At 50.0% G+C, this 22872-nt stretch overlaps 2 protein-coding genes across 7 annotated transcripts in view; both read left to right on the forward strand.

Moving 5' to 3' along the window:
* The window catches only part of NLRC5 (NLR family CARD domain containing 5), a 38372-nt gene extending 21018 nt beyond the window's left edge, over positions 1 to 17354 (forward strand). For 5 of the 6 annotated variants that reach the window (XM_021407982.1, XM_021407983.1, XM_021407984.1 and 2 more), the window contains 27 exons: positions 188 to 262; positions 1255 to 1338; positions 1873 to 1956; positions 2423 to 2512; positions 2621 to 2683; positions 2874 to 2957; positions 3407 to 3490; positions 3914 to 4003; positions 4785 to 4850; positions 5476 to 5559; positions 5643 to 5726; positions 6298 to 6384; positions 6792 to 6872; positions 7458 to 7541; positions 8058 to 8138; positions 8734 to 8817; positions 9145 to 9228; positions 9310 to 9393; positions 10067 to 10150; positions 10514 to 10597; positions 11200 to 11283; positions 12334 to 12417; positions 13048 to 13131; positions 13279 to 13362; positions 13487 to 13570; positions 14535 to 14618; positions 15078 to 17354. In XM_021407982.1, the coding sequence (XP_021263657.1) occupies positions 188 to 262; positions 1255 to 1338; positions 1873 to 1956; positions 2423 to 2512; positions 2621 to 2683; positions 2874 to 2957; positions 3407 to 3490; positions 3914 to 4003; positions 4785 to 4850; positions 5476 to 5559; positions 5643 to 5726; positions 6298 to 6384; positions 6792 to 6872; positions 7458 to 7541; positions 8058 to 8138; positions 8734 to 8817; positions 9145 to 9228; positions 9310 to 9393; positions 10067 to 10150; positions 10514 to 10597; positions 11200 to 11283; positions 12334 to 12417; positions 13048 to 13131; positions 13279 to 13362; positions 13487 to 13570; positions 14535 to 14618; positions 15078 to 15159 (2227 nt within the window). In that variant the 3' untranslated portion in view covers positions 15160 to 17354. Of the gene's footprint in view, positions 1 to 187; positions 263 to 1254; positions 1339 to 1872; positions 1957 to 2422; positions 2513 to 2620; positions 2684 to 2873; positions 2958 to 3406; positions 3491 to 3913; positions 4004 to 4784; positions 4851 to 5475; positions 5560 to 5642; positions 5727 to 6297; positions 6385 to 6791; positions 6873 to 7457; positions 7542 to 8057; positions 8139 to 8733; positions 8818 to 9144; positions 9229 to 9309; positions 9394 to 10066; positions 10151 to 10513; positions 10598 to 11199; positions 11284 to 12333; positions 12418 to 13047; positions 13132 to 13278; positions 13363 to 13486; positions 13571 to 14534; positions 14619 to 15077 lie in introns of those variants that run through there. The other variant, XR_002442055.1, reaches the window with a different exon arrangement.
* CPNE2 (copine 2) overlaps positions 21333 to 22872 on the forward strand; it is a 36940-nt gene continuing 35400 nt past the window's right edge. The window contains exon 1 of the mRNA XM_021408037.1: positions 21333 to 21355. The gene's annotated coding sequence lies outside the window, so the exon portion shown is untranslated. The remainder of the gene's footprint in view (positions 21356 to 22872) is intronic.

The raw sequence follows: 22872 nt of genomic DNA on the forward strand, positions 1-22872 counted from the left end.
TGCATAGATGCAGTGCTCTGAAGGCTGCGAGAGGGGTGCTAAGACCCTTCTTGTTCTGGGAGCAGCATAATTAATTCAAGCAGGTGGAGCTTGGAGGCAGACTGGAGCATGAGACCGCTGCCCTTCTGCAGTTACACAGGGGCAATGTCATAAGCACAGCTGATGGGAGAAACTGTTCTTTCCCCAGGCTCAGAAGGACCAGCAGATGGAGAAGAAGTTTCCTGGTGCATCCAAAGCACAGAACAAATGGACAGTGCTTTCGGTATGGCAGCCCAGCTTCCTTTTGTCGCACAGAATGTAGGGAGAGTTGGCGGTGGGACCTGTCTGTAGTGTAATGTGTGGACCAGACCTGTGCCTCCAGCTGTTTCTCCCTCTCAGGGAGGCTGCCAAGAGAGCAGTGCATCCCACTGGTTGTGCAGAAGTAGGTCTGGGAAGGAAAGGTGGCATCTCTTCCACATGGAGCCACTTCTGGAAAATGTTTGTCCTTAATCTCTCTCTGTTCAGTCTTCTTCCCTGTTAAAGCTGGTCAGGGAGTCCATACCCCAAAATAACACTTGGTCACAAGGTCTTGGCTGGTGTAGTTTGGCAAATCCTCACACAAATCAGGCCAGCTGGCATCAGCCTAGGCCAGCAGCCTTTGTGCTGTGGGGTGACTGGAGGGACACGGTCATATCCTAGAGGCAGATGGGTGATTAATACACCCTCTTGGGATAGACTTGGGATGACCTTGGCTGCAAGTGTATATGTGAAAATAAATAGTGCATCTTTTGCTTGGCCATGCTCTACAGGGAAAGATTGTACCCATAGATAATGATGTGCAGACCTGGCTGACTACTGCATTCATCCCATGGAGACCTACCAGTGAGAAGTTTACCATTTCCTTCTTGGAGAAGGAGATAGGAGGCACCCATCTCAACCTTGCTCTGTGAGAAATGAGACAGTGCCCAGCAGCTTAAGGTGCTGTCCAGACAATCTAAGTACCAATGACGTATCTGTAGTGGGGCAGCACCTGAAGTAATATGGGATTTTGGTGGCCTGGCTCTCTTGAATCAACGCAGAGTCGGTAAAAATCCTCTGGTGGTTACAGGTTCTGACTCCACAGTGCTAGATTGCAGATAGCAAAATATATGCAGTGGAAGTAAGAGGGTTGCTAAGGGCATTGTCCTAAGGTGTGTGGCTCTGGGATATGAAGGGGCTGTTCTCACACTGTGGTTATGGGAAACGTTGAGCTCCTGAGTGCTTTGTTTACTTCAGTCTCAGGGACTGCACGGTGGGTCCTGAGGACGTGACCAGGCTGTGCCAGATACTGACTCAGTGTACCCAGCTGACGGAAATCGAGTAAGTGTTGTGCACTCAGCAGCTCTGTCCCTCCAGCCCACAGATACAGAGTCAGAGATGAGATTAGCAGCTCTCCTTCATGGAGCTGTGCCTGTGTCTCTCCAAAGCCTACCATGTCTGTATGTAAATGTCCCAGAACACTTGTGCATCCTCATAGTATTCCTCAGATGTAAGCGTTGGCCTCTGCTCCTGAAGGCCCAGGCTTGCAGTGTAACCCAAGAGCACCTGGCCAGTAAGCCACAAACTACTGAAGAGCTGGTCACTCCAGACAGGAGATGGGCACCAGGAAAGTTAGGTGGATACTGCTCAAAATGAAAACTGAGTAATAAAAGATAAGAAAAAAACCCAACATAATAGCAGCACTACTTGCAGGAGGTACATCAGCAGCGCATTTTGTAATCTCATAGTCATGGAAAAATAAGCCTTTTTAAACTGGTTATAGGGTGTAATGATCTCACATGCACAGAGGTTTCACAGAAACCCTTTCAAGTTGTCCAGGTTCCCCTGTAACTTGTTTCCTTCCGTGTTTTACAGTCTGTCTGGAAATGCACTGAGTGACCAGAGCATTGAGAGATTATTGAGCTTCCTGCCATACCTCTGCCAGCTGACACTGCTGAGGTAAGGTTTGGGTCTCTGCTTTGACCGTTGCCATGAAGGAAAGTGCAGCATCTCTTAGGAGCCTTAGACAGAAATTGTAAGTTAACAAGCTAGGTAAAGAAGATGCAGGCTCACTCAGAAACACCTTCACACCAGTACCTGTCTTATTTTGAGAGCCAAAGCAGCACTGAACGTTTTTTATTCGTGTGTGCATAGATAGAAAAGACCAGAGGCCAGATACCTGCCCTAGGCCCCATACCCCTGGTAACCCTTGCTTAAACAGTCCCGTGGAACGTGACTTTCAGTGTCTGTAACAGATGCCCATGGTCAGAATCTTTAAATCCTTGCTCAGCGATGTTGAATTAAATGGGCTGGATGCAGGCTTTTGCATTTCAGAGGAAACAGTGGGAAAATTGGACCACGTGTATATAGGAACCGTTCTTCCTGGGAGCTGATTTCATTCTTCTTTCTTCCCCCTCCTTTTCAGTATTAGGAACAACACATTTTCCCCGTGTTGTGCTGTGTTATTCGCCACCTCCATCAATCTCTGCCAGCGCATCAGAAGGGTGGAAGTCCGGTAAGACACTTGGGCTGGTTGGAGCCCAGCAGCTCAGCTTTGAAGGGATCACAGAGCTGTCTTCTTGGAAGAGCATTGCTGAAGGACTGTCCTTTCTGTTTGTTTTAGGTCAAGTCAGAATGCTTTTTTGCACTTAGGAACAAGCACGCAAAGCCAGAAGACATCCTGCAGGTACTGACATAAAATAATTATAGTCACTTGTTCTGATGAGGCTTGGGCAAGTACTCGAATATACTCCATGTATTGTATGGAGACTGGTGGGCTGGTAGTCAGGAGCTTTGTCTCATCAACAAGGCTTTGGGTCTCAGTTCAGCAGCCTCAGTGGCTGGATGGGCTATAACTCTTGCTGTACCTTATGCAGGCTGACTGACTGTGCCATTGGCAAAGGGCAGATTGAGAAGCTCTGCAGAGTCGTGGAGCAGCATGGGTGGCTGGCGGAACTAGAGTAAGTGATGTTTGGGGTTGTCACCTCCACCTTGAGTGGGAGTCACCCAGAAGAGCTGGGTCAGTGTGGCTCAGCCTTACCCTGGTTTCCCCGTGTGTGTGTGTCTTTCTTCAGACTTTAGAAACTGGTTTAGAAATCCATTAGTAATCACGTGGCTCCTTTGTGTATGTTCTAAGAGGGCTTGAGCTTGTGTAGGACAGCATCCTTGGGGTTTTCACTTTGTGGCCATTTTGAGGTATTTGTTGCTTTCCTTGAGACAGCGCTTTTCATCTGAGCTTGCCCCGGAGTTGATGCATTCGGTAGTTTTGTAGGACAGTAGCTTGCAACAGACAAACCTTAAAGGGCTGAGATGGGATCTAAGTCCAGAAAATACCCCTTTCCTTTGAAGCTTCTTAGAGTAGCGTTACTGCTCGAGTTTGGGTTCGCAGCCTTGTCCTTTTGCCTTTCAGCCTCTCCAGGAATCAGCTGGGAGATGAAGGCCTGAGGTTCCTCTTGGACCACTTGCATCGAGTGCCTGTTACCTGTTCTCTCAAGTAAGAAACTGCTGTGAATCTGAAGGCTTAAAGAAGCTCCCGAGGCCTTTCCTGAGCACAGTGCTCAAATGGGGCAGGAGGTGCCCTAGCAGAAAGGCTCTCGAACACGGTGCCTCCTGAAGCTGGTTGTCATGCTTCTGGCCCAGTCCTGCCTTGGGAGATAAGGTCTGGGTGAGGCAGAGTACAGCTCAGGAGCCCTCCACACACAGTGTGACACAAGTGTGACTGACTCAGTCCCCTGAGTCTTCAGTTCATCTCCTCTCTGAGTACATTGTCTTCTTGAAGTTGGCTGTGTCTCAGAGGGGTTTCTTGCTGCTCTGCTTTCAATGCCAGCTTGAATTTTGAACTGGAATTTCACCTCTCTGGCTAAGGAGCCTGGGGACAACCCTGACTCTTAACACCTTCCTGTTCTCTTCTTTGCAGTCTCAGCCATAATAGAATTTCTCAGCATGGAGTTCTGCATCTCATAAATGTCTTTACCACATCTGGAAATACCACTGAAGTTCAGGTCAGGTATGTGCCTCCTCACTAATTCCCTACTCTTCCCTGCATTTTTAACTCTTAATTATCCTAAACTTTGTGGTCTTCAGGTTCAGAAAACAAGTGCCACATTTTGAGCTAACTTTATGTGTATGTGCAAGGAAAGCTTTAGCTTGTATCCATTTCTACTGGCCAAACATAGCTGCCAAAGACGAAGCTAGCAGAACATTTTGCCACGAGGCCAAGTAATTTTGTGTATAAAGACACAAGTATTCAGGTTACATACATCAGAATTCTTGTTATGCTTATATCTGTAAGTAAACCTCCGCAGTGCAAGGGCAGCGTCTGCTTCCTGAAAAATGTGGTTCCCAATTCACTTCAGTATGCTGAGACTTCAGAGTTAGTCTCTGTGAACCAAACTTAACTAGGGGCACTTTCATTAATTCCTGCTTTTGAATGTAGGTGCCGAATCTCTTGGCAGGGTTATATTTAAGCAGCTCAGTTTTCTGTTTCAGCTCTCCCCAGAGCTTGGCAGAGGAGCAGAGAGCACAGGGACAGGAGGAGGGAGATGAGAGCAGGGCAGATCAGGATTGCTTCTCTGACTATCAGTGCTGTCTTGTGCCAACTTAGCATTAGTGAAACCTGATTGAAGCACTGAGTTGGTTTCTCATGCTGAGAGGTGAGCTGGGCCAGGTTGCTCTGTCTCTGCTGTGCTGTGTTGCTGTGTGCAGTTTGATGTACTATTGAATTCTGACCCTTGGGAAAACAGTTATTTTCTCTCCAAATCATACACTTGCGTGTCTTCTCTGTGCAGTCTGTGCTCCAAGGCAACTTTAATCATCAAGCTGACAAGCAGAGAAGACCCAAGAAAGATTTTGAGGTAAACAATACAGACTTGTGTGATTTCTTTGACAAAAAATGCTGACTTCTTCATAGAGAGAAGGCAAACAGAACCACTTTTACCCCCTAGTTCCTGGAGTGGTGGTATTTCACTGTAAGAGATGGTGCATTTCAATTCATTCACCTTCTGAGAAGAGCTTTCTCATCACAGAAAATCCCTCTATGTCCCAATGACTGCTCCTCACCTCCATGACGATGTCACTCAGCCTCGTGTGCCTTGGTAGCTCTTTTTTTCCCAGCTAAGAAGACAAGGTGTGCACATCAGGAAGATCTGTGGTGCACTCTGGGTGGGTCCTTTGAATGACCATGGCCTTGTGGTGTTTTTCTTCTTGGTGTCCTGCAGTCGGTGGGTTCAGTCACAGGACAGGGTGCTGCAAAAAGCTGTTCCATGGGGATACATGTTATGGAAGCCCCTGCATCAGAGCATCCAACAGATGTTTTTAGAGTGCTGTCAGAATATTTTTGGAAGCCCTGCAAGGCGTTCAAGGTTTTGATGCAACCCTTCTTTTTTGGTGAGGAAGGGTTGCGATGCCTGAGATTTCTGAGTCAGAAAGCCTGAACTGTTCATAAAGAACTAAGACCTTTCTTCTTTTGCATCCTTTCAGGCTCACAGAGTGCAGCTTTCAGCCAGAGCACTTGGAAAAGCTGTGGTTGGTCCTGGAGAATTGCACCAGTCTGACAGAGTACATGTGAGTGAACAGCTGATAGAGGGTCTGCTCGGTCCCATTGGGCTTGCTTGTAAGCCATTCATTACAATCATCTTTGGTTCTAGATCCTCCAACAACAACATGACAGTCGATGCTGCAGAGGGGCTTTTACGTTCACTGAGTAAAACTCCAGGTCCTCTAAAAATCAGGTATGATGTCACTGTGCTGCTTTAGACACTGATGTGGGGCTGGCCTGATAATCTGAAGACCTCCTTCCATCAAAAGCACCAGTGAACTGTGCTTCTCTGGAAGACAGGTAGTGATGGCCTGAGAAATTCCCATGCAGGACTCTAAGCTGTATTACAGCTTTATCTGCTTCATTCATTACGAAGCATCTGTGGCAAGAAACTGTCCTGACTTCGTAGACTTCTGCCTGCCTTAGAAAGAAGGGTTTAATTCTGTGTGGGCACCTTTGCACTGTGTCCTCACCAGAGCATCCCACGGTTCTGCTGGTTAACATTACAGCCACGAGAGCCAGGCTTCTTCTCATTGCTGTCAGTGATACACAGACAGGAGATAAGTTAAGTTTACGTCCTCCTCCTCAGGGAAGCCAGGCTGCTCCTGTTTGTTCTCCATTTGCATCCCGTTTCCTCTGTAGATGTTTCTTTGATCAGCAGAGCAGCCTTTCCATGTATATGGGGTGCTGAGCACTCAGCTGCCAGAGGCAGTGATGAATCTGTGTGTGTGAATAAAGCAGAGCTGTTGTGTTGTGCTTTGCAGCATAGAGGAGCCATGGGTATCTAAGAAAAGTGTCACGAGCCTTCTTGAGCTGGCTGTCCAGGCCCATGGAAACATCACTGCAATCACGTAAGTAGCAACTCAACTTCTAGTATCTTGTAGGTATTTTAGCCTGGAACCTTTAAAGAAGTGGTATTGAAGCCAGCACTTTAACTTGCTTTTTTTGTTCTCTGCTCTCTGGCTTTGTTGCATTTGTAAGCCATTAGCCAACTTGAACTGAGTTTGACTCAAATGTCTGGAGGGTCAAAGTTCTTAGAAAGTTTGTGGTCGTGTTCTTTGGAAGGATCAGTGGAAAGGAGACCCTGTTCTTGATCTCCCTTGGGAGAAAGGGTGCCCAGGGACTAGCTTAAACATTGTGCATCTGTTCAGAGATGAGTGGTTAGCATGAATGCTAATCTTTATCCCATCCAGTGCTCCTGATTTTTATTCTGGACAGCAGAATAAGTGTGTGATGTTCTCTAATCTCTGCCTTCCAGGATATGTAAAGAGAAGAGCCTCTTCCAGCTGGGCATAAGGTTCCCACGCTGCCTGGAGAAGGTGGGATCGGTCGTTAGCAGGTGAGATGCCATCTTTTTGTTCAGCTTGTTCTGCTGCTCACCGTGTGATGAAAAATACTTCAGAGTATCTGAGGCTCTCAGCTCCATGTGTTCAGTTTCGGGGCACCTCTGTATGGCACAGGCAGAGGGAAGCTTATTTGTGTGCATGTAATTTTGTTTGCAGGCCGTGATTTGCAGGCTGTCCTTCTTCAGACCCATACTGGACCCTCATGAGGCTAAAACAAAATCTGCCTGCCTTCCTCACAGGCCCAGGAGTGCTCATGCAGAAGACCTGAGCACTTTGGAGGCTCTTACAGCCTGCTGGCTTCTGTGTTAATGTGTAGGGAAAGAACAGTGTTAGTGTCTTTTTCCTTTGTGTTGCTGAAGGAGGCAGCATTTGTCGTCTTGTGCAGCTGGGGAAGGGCTGTGTTTCCCTATACTGGGCTGTGATATAGACAACAGGAGAGCTCAGAGAGGGCACTTCCAAAGCCCTGACCTGTTCCTAAGCTTGTCTCCAGGGGCTCCAGCTGCTGCAGAGGGAATGCTGTGTACAACAGTGGGAACTGCTGATCATCACTGGTGCTTGTGGTGTTTTTTGTCTCACAGATTGAGTTTGAATGAGCCAGAAATCAAACGGGCTTGCTTCTACCGAAGGGTTCGTGACAAATGCACCCAGCTTCAGGAATTGAGGTGAGTCGCCAGGCATCTCAGAGGATTTTGGGGGGGGAAAGGAGTAGATTCTGTGTTCAGAATGGGAATGTATTACTCTCATATAAAGTAACACGTTTTCTTGGGGATATCCTTTTCAACTTGAGGCGTAGTAGTATTCGTAATGACGGCTGCTCCAGACTTGCAGAAGCCCTGAGAACATACACTACATAGAGGAAATCAGGGGGGACAGGGGAAAGGCCAGTGCAAGGTCCCAGTCCTTGTCCTCTAGGTCCCCTAAAAAGAGTGTTTGGATGGATAATAGAGAAGACCCCATAGAGGCTTCCTGGGGTATCCTCTGAAAGCATCTAACTCTCCCCTGTGACCAACTGATCTGTGCTCTCCTGTTGTGGCTGGGAGCTACTGTGGGGCTTTGTCACATGTCAATATCTTGACATTTCATGAGTGTCCCAGCAATAAAGGTGCTTTAGCTGTGGGCTTAATACAGACCATTTGTCACCAGAGGATCGTCAGCTCACATCTGTTCTGTTCTTGCAGATGGTCTCATGTTGAACTCCACGACGACACAGAAATGCTAGTCAGTATTTTGCTACCTCTTCCAGATCTGAAGAAGCTTGAGTATGTCTCCAGCTGTGATTTCTTCCTTACGCTTTACAGTTAGTTCAACCCCACGCCTCACCCTGATCTTTTCTGAAATGCTCTTTGTCTGGAGTTTGGCCGTGAGCTTGGTGATCTCTGCTGAGCCATGTGAGGTTGTGTACTCAGCAGCACTCTGCAGTGTGTGTTGTAGGTGGTTATAGAGGCATCACGTCTTGTGGTTTTTGCTTTTCCCTTTCTTTTCAAATGGAAGCAATTTGAGATCAAGACCTTGGCTCCTGTGTACACTGTACATCATTTTATGCTGCCCTACTATGTACAATAGATTTTCTGGTATAAACAGCGTTGAATCCTTTTCACAGCCCTCTTTATCTGCCTGTAAATGAGAGGCAGACTTACAAAGGGTATCTCTGCCCAGTGAAATGCTGGGGGTTGGTTGGCCAGAGGCGTTATTTGCTATTTGGCACTTGCACATTCTGTGTTTCGGAGATCTCTCTGACCTACCCAGTCCTCACAGCCCTGTGCAAAGTCGGTGTGGGATAGGGCAGTGAAGAAGTAAGCTCCTCTTTTACATTGTGCTAAGAACTGTACTTATTTGATCCTTGCTGTTTTGCAGGCTGACCTCTTGCAGTTTTACACCAACTGGAATTGATGGCTTGATCACAGCCTTGCAGAGGTGCCAGGCCATTGAAGAGCTCAAGTGAGTATACCGGATGCCGGTGTCTGCCGTGCCTTTCTTGAAGCTTTAATCAAACTACACTCTTTTCTTCCTGTACTATGAACAGGCTTCAGATGGGGAAAAAGCAACAGTTCCTTTTTACTTTCAGTGAAGGGTTGCTGGGAGAGACAAGGGTTAGGATTCTTGGTATTTTATCAGCATCCAAAAGCATCCAGTAGTATTGAAAGCTATTCACAGGGACTAGAATACACTTCCATTTATCTTCTGCCCTTGTACTGCTCTCTGCTCTGCGTGCTCACGTGGCTGCCCATGAGTAGTTAGTTGTTCCCGTGTTATTTCGTCCTTCAGCCTGGGCCACATGAAGCTCGGCGATGCTGCCATTCCTAAACTTGTGCTGGGACTCTGTGAAATGCCTTCTCTGAAAAGGCTGATGTGAGTATGTGACCGCAGCTCACCGCTCGCCCAGCCTCTCAATTCGTGAGTAAAACATTCTCCTGGGGATGTCTTTTCCAGCTTGAACCACAACAGTGTTGGTGACGATGGCTGCTCCAGACTCGCAGAAGCCCTGAGGAACATGCACTACATGGAAGAAATCAAGTAAGTTTTTCCTTGCTTGCTCAGCAGAGAGGTGACCCTTCGTGCTGACATTTGGTGAGATCCAAATGTGCTTATATGCAGTGTTGTAGCAAAAACAAGGCGGTTACAAAATGCTGTGTATGAGGTACCTTGGGTTAGAGGAAGTCAGAGCCTGATGCTGAAAAGTTTAGTCTAATGACACTCATTGCAGTCACACAGAAGGCAAGTTAAATGGAGCCTCTGTAATTAAATCTTCTCTGAAATCCATGGGGCCAGAGACACCCTTCTCTCCTGGGAGAACCTTGAATCCAGCACTTCCCTGCTCTGAAAAGATCTTAAGTTAGAGCTTGCTCGGATTTTTTGCCCCCCTACCCCACCCCATCTCTCTCTATAGCCAGGTCCTGTCCCTTCTCCACCACAGCAGTTTGGAAGACCAGCTGTGCCTTGGAATTCTGGCTGAAGTAATTTCCCACCCCTTAACAAGACCCAGTGATTTTGATTGCTGTTTGTAATTTTTTTAATGCCTCATTAACAGCTATGAGTCTTTCATGAGAATGTTAAGACAAGCAGCTCTTTGATTCTGCTGTCAAGGTCACAGCGATCATCCAGCAGATGTGAGACGTTAAATAAGATGTTATACTGTGATGCCTAGCATTTTCCTTTACAACGCAGCCTTCTTTTCTCCTCTCTGAAGTTTAGGCCACAACAAGATTGGAGATCTAGGCCTGATAAATATAGCTGCCGTCCTGCTGGAAATGCAAAACTTGAAGAGAATCGAGTGAGTCACTTCGTTTTGTTTGCAGTGATGTGGTGTTGTTGCCAGTTGGTGGGAAAGCCTGGCAGGGAGCCCTCTGCTTCCTTCCTTTCTACAGTGCTCCGCCTCCTTCCAGTCTTTTCTATGTCATTGAAGACGCTGTACAAAATGTACAAAACCAATGGAAGGTGTTTCCTTCTCCTCCCTGTGTACATCTGGGTCTGGCATCGAATTTTTCTGCCAGTGCAGAGGCTGAGAGTGAAGGTCACAGCCCTGTCCTGGTGCAGTCATCCCCAGAGGCAGCGGTGGGCACTTGCCGTACTTTGCTGGGTGCTGGTACTTTCTGGTTCTTGTTCAGTCACTGAGAGTCTTTCATGCTTATTTTAGCCTCTCAGGGAACTGTCCTAGTCCTGCTGGAGGGGAAAAGCTGATGGAAGCTCTTGCCAATTGCAAGCACCTCGAGGAGTTAATGTAAGTTTGTCATTTCCAAGGTCCCTTCAGGAAGCAGGGCAAAAAACAAGGCATAGAAACCAAGACTAATCTGACTCCAGCAAGGCCAAAATGTGTTTTAGCACTGATTCTTAGGAGAGCAGGGTAAAAACTCACAGGTGTGTAGGATAGGAGTGTATGGTGCTGGGTGTGGGAGGTTTAGGGACTTGGAGATTCCCAAGAACTATACAGACTGCATCATTGAGGAAGAGCTGGAGATCTGCAGTTGAACAGCCAGTGTCACAGGCACATGGGCTGTGCAGGGCGTGTGGTGCTTAAGAAATCGGGAACAGAAAATGTGAGTTACTTGTTCCATTTTCTGGCTGACTCTCACAGTGTTAAGGTGATGGCCAGAGACATCACCTCAGTGTGAATGCAGTGGGTTTTACGTCACTGCTTAACTTCTGCTGCAGGATTTCAAGACCTCGTTGTTATTTCTGCCTACCCCCAGCTCCTTTCAGCACAGTCCCATGCACACGTGGGTGAGGAATGGAGGTCACAGGGTTGTGTGGATGACACATAGGTGAGGAATGAGGCTCCCTAGATCCCTGCATTCAGTAACATTTCATTTCTGCCCCCTCCAGACTGTCAAGGAATGCTTTTGGAGATGGGACAGCAGTGAAACTTGCCCTCTGTCTGCCTCACACGAACAGGCTGAAGATCCTGCAGTAAGTGCCAGCCTCTGCTCCGGGAAAGCAGGATGTCCTGGGAATTAGTTGGATGGCCAAAAGAAGGCACTGGAAATGGAACAAGGCATAGACTGAAGTGGTACACCAATCTCTGGTGTAGACGTTATTTGAAGGGGCTCAGGATTGAGAAACCCTCTTTAGTTAATCTGCTGCATCAAACGCTGACAATATCCATTATTTCTTACCTAAAGTCATTCCACCATTGGTGTCACATCAACTGTTCTTGCATAATCTCTCGCAGCATTAATTTTAGAGATGAACCAGATGTTGTAGTTTCAGTAAAGCAACCCTTTTAATTGGTTTTGACCTACTGGCATAAAATTGACATAAAATGACTGACCGTGTCTGTCTTCCTATTCTGGTGTAACGTAAGCAGCTTTTGTGGCCCTTCACAACTCTGTACAGGTACCTTTCAGTCATTTTTGCTGCTGAGCTCAGTGGCATTACATTTTTAAGCCCTGTACTGAAGTCTTTCTAGTGCTATAACATGTTGGACTTTCTCATACTGCACTACAGTAGCGAAGCAAGAAATCCGTGAGCTAAAAGAGGTCACTGGGCTCAGTGAGCAGAGCGATGTGTTTTCCATCCTGTCTAAAGTACCATCAAAACATAACTTAGAGAAGCAATCCCAGCGATGAGAGGCTTCAGTCCTCTGGGTATGTTCTTGTTTCTGCTGGGAAGGTGTCAGGTAATCTGCGGACATGAGGCCCATCCACTTATTGTTCCTAAGGCTGTTCCTCACCATCTCAAACTGATCCCCTGGGCACGGAGCTGAGGCAGGCTCCCAGAGGTGCCATGCAGCGTTTGCTTTTGCACCATCTGGCTAATTGTGCTCCTTTGTTCTGAGCACGGGCAAAACTGGTGAGCTGCTTGTCCTTAGGGCCAGGTATCCCTGGCAGCAGCAGGAGCAGGAATCAGCACGAGGTGTTGATTCAAAAGATGCTGCAGCTTTCTTGGCAAGTTACGTGTGAGCTTTTATTACAGCTTTATTCTAAAATAATCTTCCAATACTTGTGTTTCTTTGGCTAGCTTGCAACACAATAACATCGGGCCAGCAGGAGGAATGGAGCTGGCCAGAGCCCTGGTGGCATGTGGACTGTTAGAAGAGATAAGGTAGGTTGTGGCAGGAGCACTGGGGATGGTGCCAAACATATGGGCTGGTATCGCTCTGCAGGCAGGAGGCGTTTCAGCCCACAAACCCTGGGGCTGCATCTAGGCTCTGTCCCTGCTCAGAGTGGCCTCATGGAAGGCAATCCTTCCACCCCTCCTAGACAAGCTTTGTAGGGTAAGAGGAAGCAGTCTCTGAAGTTGTGCTGGGCATTGTGTGGCTCCGTGCCTTGGAACTGTTTTCTGCAGTAACCTGTGGAGTTGCAGAACTTGTAAATTCAAAACTGAAAGAACGGAGGCCGTGTGAATTAATTCTTCCTCCTGCATCCTTGATGCCACTGTTCTTTGTGCATATTCTTAAGTAACAAAATCAGTTAGGATGTTGGTACTTTAGGTGTGAGATATGGTAGAGCAGGGCAGGTATTGCCAAGGCTCATGTTTGCTGGTAAATGAGAGCAGAGCAGCACACCCCAGTGAAGGCTGGAAGGCAGTTACTGCTGCCCCTGAGCCTTTCAGATCCACACCTTCTTCCCATTCTCCCTTTGATGTACAAGTATACCTTCGTTTCTTCTTAAGACACACCAGTTGCTAACTGTAGTATAACGTCTTAATTCCAGTTTCCCACTGTTCTTACAGTTTATCCGAAAATGACCTCGGGGAAGGAAGTATCCGTGCCCTGTCCGAGGGACTGCCACATTTTGAGCACCTCCGGAAGATTGAGTGAGTACCAGGGCACGGAACAGCTTGGGCAGAGCACGGCTTTGTTTGTAGCATCGCAGCAAATGGTGCTGGTGCCAGATTCCTACCAGTTCTGATGCCAGCACATCGTGCCCTCTCTATTTTTTTTCCCTCTCTCCTCTGGTTCAGGTTGAAACTCTGTGGAATCACTGATGATGCTTCAAAATCGCTTTCTCGTGGCTTCCAACAATGCCCTGCCATGGAGGAGATAATGTGAGTGTGGGAATGGATGGGAATGGAGATCACAGGTATCTCAGGCATTAAGTAAAAGCCAGCACTTTATTGCCCTCAGTTGGGCTTGGTTGACTCATCGGCTGGGATTTCTTGTCTGTCTTAGATTGTCTTGGAACGCCCTTGGTGACGGAGGAGCCCAAGCGTTGGCCAGTGTCCTCCCAGCGATGGAAAAGCTGAAGATGTTAGAGTGAGTACAGCCCTGAGAGTAGCACCAGAAGACTTGTATCTGTGGCACTGAGCCTTCAGTTGCAGTACTCCTGTGGGATGGATGCTACGAGCAGCAGACGGACAGGCTTCTGCAATCCAGATGCTTACTTAGCCTGCTGTGTTTGCCAAGGGCCAGCCTTGCTTGGGTGATGCACAGAGGCGTTGAGGTAGACTTGTTTAATTGGAGGTGTTTGCTGTTGGTATTTAAGCAAAAGATATCCTGCCTGTGCTTCCTGTTTGAGTCAGGAAAGACAAAATGGTATTCCTAGAGTGTGTGTCATGTCATCTAACAGCTTCAGGTGAGCTGCTTCTTGCAGTCTGTTACTTCTCTTTGATACTTGGGGTGGTCTAGATGGATACCCTTCTCAGAGAGCCTGTGGCAAGGCAAGAAATACATAACCCAGGCTTTTGTGGCCAGACTGTGGGTCTTGGGCCACAGGGGAACGCAGAAAGCTCTGATGCTGCTCCTGTGCTGGAGCTGTGGTTCAACCAGCAGCTGGGTTCCATGTTTCCCACTCATGTCTGGTCCAGTAGCATTGCAGTCCAGCACTATTCTGTGGTAGGGGCCATCATCTGCTTCCCTCCCGTTGGCCCTTTGGAACATGTGGTACGTGCCTTCCATCCCTCAGCTGTACAAAAATAATAGTTGGTGGTTCACAGGATCAGGAACTGAGTTTTGTTTGTCTTGGGCAGGGAAAACATGCAGTAGAGCTTACAAGTCCTGTTGCTAGAAGGAGGCTGTGGGCAGCAGTACATGCGTCTTATATAAATAGGGCCATGGTCATCGAGATGGGGCTGGTGTCAGTTGTGGAACTTTGCTATGCAAAAGCATAGCTCTTCTTAGACAGGAGAAAAGAGCCAGTGATTGTTCTGCTGTTTTCTGCTCTTGATTTAGTTTTGCTTTTTAAAACTCTTTTGTTGTTGTTTTTTTTTTTTTAAAACAGCCTGGAGAAAAACCGCATTGGTGCCTGTGGTGCTACAAAGCTGGCAGAGGAACTTGTCAGGTGCCCGGAGATTGAGTTCATAAGGTGAGCGGGGGTCACAGAGGGCTGGGGCTGTGTGCTGGCCCACCTAGGGGAAGCTCGGGTGACCAGTGCTGGGAGAGATGTGACTTGTGCTGGCCTGCTGCCACAGGCTTAGCTTGCGTGGACAAGGATGCTGCAGGGCATCCAGACACAAGCGAAGGAAACCGAGGGTTTTCCAGACCAGTTCTGGAAAAAAAGAAAGTCCTGGCCTGAGGATGCTTCAAAACCTTAGCCTCTTCCAGGCTAGATCAATGAGACCATCTTAACAGGCACGCAGCTGCTGAGTTGCTGCTGTGTTGCTGAGGTATGACCCTACTACGCTCCGGTCCCGCTTTCGGACCAGCTTTGATAAAAACCCAAAGCTGCTAACTGCTAGTGTTAACCACTAACCGCTGTGTTGGACGTGCCACCTCCTGGCCCACCACGCCACGTCCTGCACTTACGTGTTTGCTGTCATTGTAGGCTGTGGGACAATCCGGTGCCCAAGGGCCTCACTGAAAGTTTGACAAGCCAAGAGCCGAGACTGTGCTTCTCCTTCTGTTAGCAAAGGACAGCCCTCGCCTGATTGGAATTGCTTTCCATTTCCCATTGACCTCAAGAATTGCACTAAAAAGGGATCCTGAAGAACCCAGGAAACTGAAATTTCTCCAGTTAAAACCTGTAACTATGTCTTCTCTCACTGCACTGGACAAAATGTGAACACTTACGTGTGTTTTGTTTATGGTGAGCTTTTATTGTGAACCAAAAGACTGAAGAACTGCTGCTGAGCAGGCAGCATTCTCGGTGCACCAACACTTCAGCTAGCTTTAGGTTGATGAGCTGCATCTGATCACACTTTCAGAAAGCCAGCAGAATACTTCATTATCTTTAATCAAGATTGCAACACCTACAGGATGTTCCAATCAAAGGACGAACATCCTCCAGGAGAGGATGTAAATTTTTTTTTTTATAAAACTGTAAACTGTTGACACAGTTACAAATGCACTGGAACAAGCTGTTTGAAAATTGTATATAGCTCTTTGTGAGATACCTCTAAAGACTGTAATATAGGTTGTCGTTTGCTTCATAGCAGGCTCTTCCTCCTGCAGAACTGCTTCTGCTTCCTGGTAAAACCTTCAGGACTTTCCATGTTATCGCAGTACAAATGGTAGATCAGCGGTTGTCCAGCAGTGATTGTTGGACAGTGATCCGTATTTGCACGGCGATAACATGGAAAGGCTGATACCGCCATGTAACTCAGTGGGAAAACTTGAAGTACCGAGGCTGAGAAACAATTTGTAAGAGAACTGTGGCTGTTCTGTGCGATATGCCTGCCTTCCTGCACAGTCTTCCAGAATTTTGGTGGGGTTTTGGATGACCCAATTGCACTGTGTCTTTGAGGTGAAGTGAGGGATAAGTTAGCTTGCCATGCTGCAGCGTGGGCAGCAGAAAGGATCCTTCAGGCCTCTACTACTGAATCCCAAAGCCTGGCCGTGCTGCTGCTGGACCCATGGAGACTGAAGGGAGGAGATCCTGAGCACTGAGTTGGATGTACTGCCGAGCAGACCAGCCACGGCTGCCCCTTGTCTGCACGGAACGACAGCTTGCGTCGCAGCTACGTCATTCTCCTTATTTATTAACTTCTGCTATAATGTTTTCCTCATGTGCTTGTGCTGTAAATATTTAATCCTTGTGGTGAGCTCATGGAATTTTGTTTACAGCAGCGTTTGCCTGGAAAGACCAAACCGCTGTGATTTGGGCAGGGCAGGAGCTGGGAGCGAGGCGGAAATGCTGGGCCCTGGGTGGGGACCGGCTGGTGTCTGTTCGTCCCGGAGGAGCTGCCGGCCTCGTTTTAGGGTCAGCATCAGGTCTGTGGAACGCTGACCTACTGCCTGGAAGTGGGACCCATTCATTTGCCAGAGGCTGTATTCTGAAAAAGATGTACAAGCCCCAGCAAAGAAAAACGATAGTGAAATTTCTTAGTAGACCGTAACTCATTAAAGTAATCAAGTCTCTGAGATTGAAACACTGGATTTTAAGTATAAGCTTCACCAAATATGGCATTTCTTTTCATTTTGTATTTTCAGATCTAGGTTGCAGATGCAAACCTTTCTATAGTGCCTGTTGGAGGAACAGCACGGCACACGAGTGCTGCGGTGCCGTGCATTGCTTCCCTACAGCTTCCAGCGAGCGGGTTTGTTAAGTGGGCTCCTGCCCCTGGGCTCCCAGAACTTGGGGAAATGCAGAGGGTGGGCAGAGCACTCAGTAAGAGCTCATTCCAGTCCAGGCTGCGAGCTGAAAAGCAGTACTTCCCGCATTTTCAGCATCATTGTAGTGGGACTGAGTGCTGTGTCTCATAAATAATGATGTTTACTCGGTGTGAGGAAGGGAAGCAGGGTGCTGGCACTCCTCAGCGCAGCCCAGGGCGCCCGTTTTGTGGCAGCCACCACAAGAGCCTTTTGCTTGCCCAGCTCTTCTGGGCCATCTCCCTGACGCACTCCCAGATTTCAATTTGTTCAGGTGTTGTCGTGATGATTTATTTTCCTCATTTACCAGTGCGTACTGTTTTTCCTCCTTATTTTGATGGCAAAAATGTACAGTGGATAACTGGGAATGCCACTTGGACGAGTGCTTGACTTTTCAAGTCGGTGTTGTTCTTTGGCTCCGGGGTGGCTGCCTTTGCCCCAAGATCGCAGTGATGGATGCTCCCCCACACAATGAAACGTGGTATTTAAAAATAAATGAAGGCTGTCATCTGCAGTCCCCTGACTCCTGATGTCGGGAACGCCACAGTTTGCTGTAACGGGAGATATCAGTGCAGCACTCCTCTGAGCTTGAGACATTAAGCAGTGCCTGGGAGGGCTCCTTGCCCCCGTGCAGCTTTGGGTTCACCCCCCAAATTCCCGATGCTGGCCCCGATTGTGGCTGCTTGGCTGGAGCGCAGAACGCCAGGTGTCAGCAGAGCCCTGCACACGGGGAGCTGTTGCATCGGCTGCTTAGGGCCTGACACGTTGTTGCTTTGTGGAAATCCCTTTGCATTTCAAGGAGCTGAGGTTTGGGATGAGATCAGGTTGGATATTAGGAAGAACTTCTCTGGAGGGGTGGTGGGACACTGGAACGGGCTGCCCAGGGGGCTTGGGGAGGCACCGGCTGCGGAGGTGTTGAAGGAGAGGGTGGATGTGGCACTGAGGGACGCGGTCCGTGGGCAGTGTCTCTGGCAGGTGGATGGTTGCTTAGATGAAATTTTCTAACCGTAATGATCCTATTAATGCCACCGGTCCCAGTCCGATCCTTTCCGTGCTGCCTTCGGGCCGCGCCGACCCAGTGTGCCACCCCATGCCAATTCCCAGCGTTGTGGCTGAAAGTTTCCGCGGGGAACCTGGGGGCTCCCTGCAGCCGTTCCCACCCGCACCGTTAGCCTGGAGCGTTTGCAGAGCCTTTTCTATCTCAATCACAGCCCCAAAATGGAATCCCATCGGACCCTCTCGTTCAGCAGACAACGATCGCTCCGCTCGGGGCCGGCTGAGGCACCGCTGGGCCCACAGGTGGTGGCCTGACGTTGAGGTGCAGTGTTGGGAACGGTTCCCTCCCACCGCGGGGCGGCACGCCGCTCCCCTCAGCGCCCCGCGCGCGGGCCGGGCCGGCGGCGCCTGAGGAGGCGGAGGAGGGGGCGGCGCTGAGGGCAGCGGCCATGGCGAGGAGCTGAGCCCGCGCCCCGCGGGAGCTGCTCGGCCCGCGCCGTGCGGTGAGTGCTGAGGGGACGGGACGGGACGGGACGGGACGGGGGACGGCAAGGGCGGGCGACAGCTCTTTCGCACAGGGCTCCCTCCTCCCGCTTTTGCGGTGTCTCGCAGCGAGAACGTAGCGCTGGGAGAACTCGCAGGGAGCGTTGAGATGTACTGAGGGACGTGGTTTAGCGGGAAGTAGCGGCGGTACGGTTGGGCTGGGTGAGCGTAGAGGCGTTTTCCAGCCTCGGTGGTTCTGTGATGGGAGCACCTGGGTTCTGCTGCCCCGGTGCTCGTTAAGGAGCTCGTTATTTGGGAGCCTCGGCTTTCGGTCAGGGGTATGCGAGCAGCAGGGAAGGTGAATTTGGCACCGGCTGTTGGAAGCCGTTCCCGGTAGGAGCCGAGCGGCCAAACAGCTGAAAGCAAGAACAGAATGCCTTCCCCCCGCTCTGCAAAGAAGTCCTTATGGTTTGTCTTTTAAACGTTTGTGGAGGGACCTGAGTCATCCTTTTCCACGGCTCGGGCTGCTCCGGCCGTGGGGCTGCTGGCTTTGGTGGGGAGAGCGATTCCCAGGAGCTGAGGTGAGTTAGGGGCCGCGTCCCGCTGCTTGATGCTGCGCTTCTTATCTGCCTGCTGATTTTTCTGGGCCTTTGGGACCAGCCAGGTTTCCTGGGTTTTCCGTGAGCGTGCGATTGCAGAAGCTGAGTGTTTTAGAGGAAGCATCCGGCATCGCGGGGCTTGTGTTACAAACAGGAACAAATCAGGGCTGGGAACGCAAGTTTTGCTGCTAAACGACACGTCCAGCTCTGCGAAACCATTTAAAGCAAGTTTTATATTCCCTCCAGCAGCTTCTAAAGCTGTTGGAAAAGAGCTGCGAATCCTCCAGGCTTAACTCCATTAGAAGCAGCGTTCGGGGTGTTGTGTCCCTGCAGCACAAATCCCCATCAGGGTGAAGCCTCGTGCCAGCCGGGCTGTGGAGAGGAAATCATTTAGGAAAAGGTGGGCTCTGAGAGGTGATGTTCTGCCCGTGTGCAGCGTGGGGCTGAGCTGCAGCTGCCGGGTGTCACTGGTGCCTCCTCTGTCGCTGCCCTCCTGCTCGGTTTCTGTCCCCAGCAACCTCGTGGCTTGGTGTCAGCATGCCGGTGCGAACGAGCGTTGCACAAAACTTAATTAGTGCTTATTTATAGCATCAGGCTTTGAAGTTCTGGCTGCTCAGCAAACCCAGCGCGTGCCCCGGCTGGCTTACGATGGCCCTAATGGATGTGGGCCGGGGATCACGGTGGGATGTATTGGTTATAGGGTGGTGGAAGCCCTGGTTCCTGCCCTAGAACCAGCCCTGGTTTCTGCTGCTGCTGGAGGCTTACTGGGTAACCCCTCTCTGCCAAGCCCTGCCCCTGCATGGGGTGGAGGGGCCCGGGGGCTGCAGGTGTGCAGCAACGCTGGAAAATGCTTAAGGATATTTCTCACTGCTGAAGTGATGCATTTTCCCCTCTCTCTTGTGTTGGCTGGAAACAGGAATTCAATTACGATTCAGAAAAAGAGAATTTGGGGTTTGACGCGTTAGATAAGCCTCTCAATAAGCTAGTATACACTGAGTATGCTGGGGATGGAAGGGACGAATAGTTTCCACCTCAGACATTTTCAGGGTGGGAAGGCTTTGGTGCAGCAGCTGTCCTCCCTGGTGGCATCTCCTGGCTCCTTGCTCCCAAGAGCCCCGGCCCTGGGATTTGTCTTCTGCATTGGCTTCTGGATAAATGCAGCCTGTAGAGGGTTCGGTGCCATCGCCAGGATTCACAGTGACATCACAACATTTTCTGCCCTAAATCACAGATTTCCCTAAATTGAGCCCGAGAGGAAGCATGTATTCAAGTGAAAACGTATGGTTGTCGTGGTGTGTCTCGGCCAAACGTGCTTTGTGAGTGGCAGTGGGTTTGGTGGGAGGATGCACCTGGGTTGAGACATGGTCCTTTGTCATGAGCCGATTCCTCTCCTGCTATCCGTGTGTGGTGGTGGCAGAGAGGCAGCTGGAGGTGTTGGCTCTGTGCTTGATGTCTGCCACAGCTCCTGGCCGGGCTTCTGGGTCAGTTCTGGGGTGACTGTGGATAAAGCTGAGTCTGGCCCTACTCGAGGGCATGGCGTGGGGTTGGCTGCCCCCATCTGCCCAGCTGCAGTGTCTCTCAGCTCCAGCTGCTGCTGTCCCATCGCCTTCACCCATCCTCAGCGAGGCAGTGCAGCTCAGCAGCACTTGTCCTCAGGGCTGGGGAAGTTCCATGGGGCCCAGAGCTCTAACCCCAGCTTCTGCTTGTCAAAGCTCAGGTGCAGGTTAGTGAGTTATTCCCTCTTATCCCTCTGGCTGCTCTCTGGAGGCAGCTTCTGTGGGGTTAAGCTCTCCCTGCACGGGGACCCTGGGCAGCCCGTTCCAGTGCCTCACCACTCTTTCTGAGCAGAAATTGTTCCCAATACCCATCCTGAAGGGACAGCCCTCCCTTTGCTCCATGGTGCACGGCAGACCCACCTGGGCTGTTCCAGGAGCAGGGAACAAGCGAGAGAAGATCCTTTCTCTGGAGGGGTTTTGGGGAAAAAGTGTTGGAAATAGTCAAACTGCGACCCAGCCAAGTGGTTGTAGGGACGATTTCCATCAGGATGGGTTCATTTGGGAGCTGACACATCTATGTATTGAGCTGTTACAGACACCGCGTGCGGGCTGGTGAGTCTTCCGCGATGCCTGGGCGAGGCCGTGTGGCAAACGCTTTGCTTTGCAAAATAATTCTGGCCATGACCGTGTTTGTTTACAGAAAGGAGCTGAGAGATGTCCTCTGTGTGAACCCAGAACTACCTGCTTGGCTGCCATCTCTCCTGTTCTCTGCTTCTCCCGCTGTAGGAGGCTGTAGTGGGTAAACTGAGTCATGGGTGGCTTCTGCGCCGTCCTGCAGGAATCGGTGCTCTTCCAAGGAAAGGAGGAGGCTCGTGTTCACTGTGAAAAGAAGGATGTTGATTTCTTCTTTCCGAAGGAGAGGAAAGCACTGAAATTCGAGGGTACTGCTAATAGTAAAAGAGCCCCCTGTGTTCTGCTTGCATCGCTTCAGAACCCGCTGTACCACTCTAGGCTCTGTGCTCGCCCTCCATCCCAATGAGGAGCTGTTATTGTTCTGCTTCCCTGAAAACTGCGCATCTGTTTCCTTTCGTAACGTAAACTCTGACCCGCTGTCCAAGTTCGGGCGGTTTGTTTTCTCTTTCACTTTTCTTTTTTCCTGTTAGTGCTGCAAATGTGGCCAGTGAGATGTGCTTCTCGGGGGGAGGGAGAGAGGGGGAGGAGGAGGAAGAAGAGAGGGGAGGAGGGGAAGAAGGAGGAAGAGGAAGGAAGGAATAGGAGGAGGGGAGGAAGGAGGAAGAGGAAGGAAGGAATAGGAGGAGGAGAAGGAGGGGGGGGAGGAAGGAAGGAATTGCTGGATTGCTGGAGTTGTCCAAACCCACAAAGGGTCTGGGGAACACATCTATGCTTAGAACTCTTCATCAGGCATCTGCTGTGGGCAGTGTCAGATGTCAGAGAGACGCCCTGGCGTGTTTCTGGGTGTGATGTGGGGGTGGGAGTTGGGGTGAGGGGAGCAGCCAGACGTGTGCACCCCGCTGCCCAGACCCACTCTGCGGGGAGCTGGGTGTGCATGAGGAAACCACGTGGCAGCACAATGAGCACGAAGCTGGCAGCTGTGATGATACGTTGGGAGAATATTTGGCTGCGGGTGCCGAGTGAGTCGGAGGACTTCATTTAGAGCAGTGAATGCAGAGAGACGAGAACAAAAAAAGGAGGGCAGACTGGAATATAGATGATGGAGAGCCAGCTCCAGTGCCAGCTCCAAGCATGCCATCACCCCAGGGAAGGTAGTGGGATATGTGCCTTCACCTGGCCCAGGGACACATGCTGCAAGAGGGGGGTGACACAGGTGGCCAAGACCTTTTTTTGGGCATCTCCATCCTCACTGGAGAGCTGGCCTGCATCAGCAACTCCTGGATGGGAAAACTGTCCTTGCTGGGATTGTAGGCAAAGGGCTGGGTGGCATCTCCCTGCTGCCTTTTGCCTTCCTGGGGCGTTTTTTACCGGGCACCCCTGTGACACAACGGGCAGGATGGAGAGGTCAGCGTCCCAGTTCTTGATTTCAGGCACTGAGAACAGGCCCCTCTGGCCACTGCTCCCCTTCCCCATGGGTGCTTTGGCCGCGAGCTCCTGGAGGAGCGGCGGGGCTGGAGCGCAGGCGATGTGCAACGCACTCAGATGTTCTGGTGCCAGCCAGCCCTGGGAAAAAGCTTTTTTCCAGTGAGTCATTTGCTGCCTCTGCTTTGTGTGAGGCAGTGATGAGATTTGGGGGAAGGGGAGAGATGGAAAAATGCAACCCAGATCTCCCTGCTCCGGCAGGACCCCGTCCATGCCAGCGCATCTGCCCTGCGTTTGCTTGTTGAAGGCAGCAGACAGCAGCATAAATAGAACAAGCCTGGCTATTTTAAGGCATGGATTGCATGATCTGGGTGTTAAAATCTGAAAAATCTTTACTTTAGCT

This window comes from Numida meleagris, chromosome 10, assembly GCF_002078875.1.
Source record: "Numida meleagris isolate 19003 breed g44 Domestic line chromosome 10, NumMel1.0, whole genome shotgun sequence".
Classification (NCBI taxonomy): Eukaryota; Metazoa; Chordata; class Aves; order Galliformes; family Numididae; genus Numida; species Numida meleagris.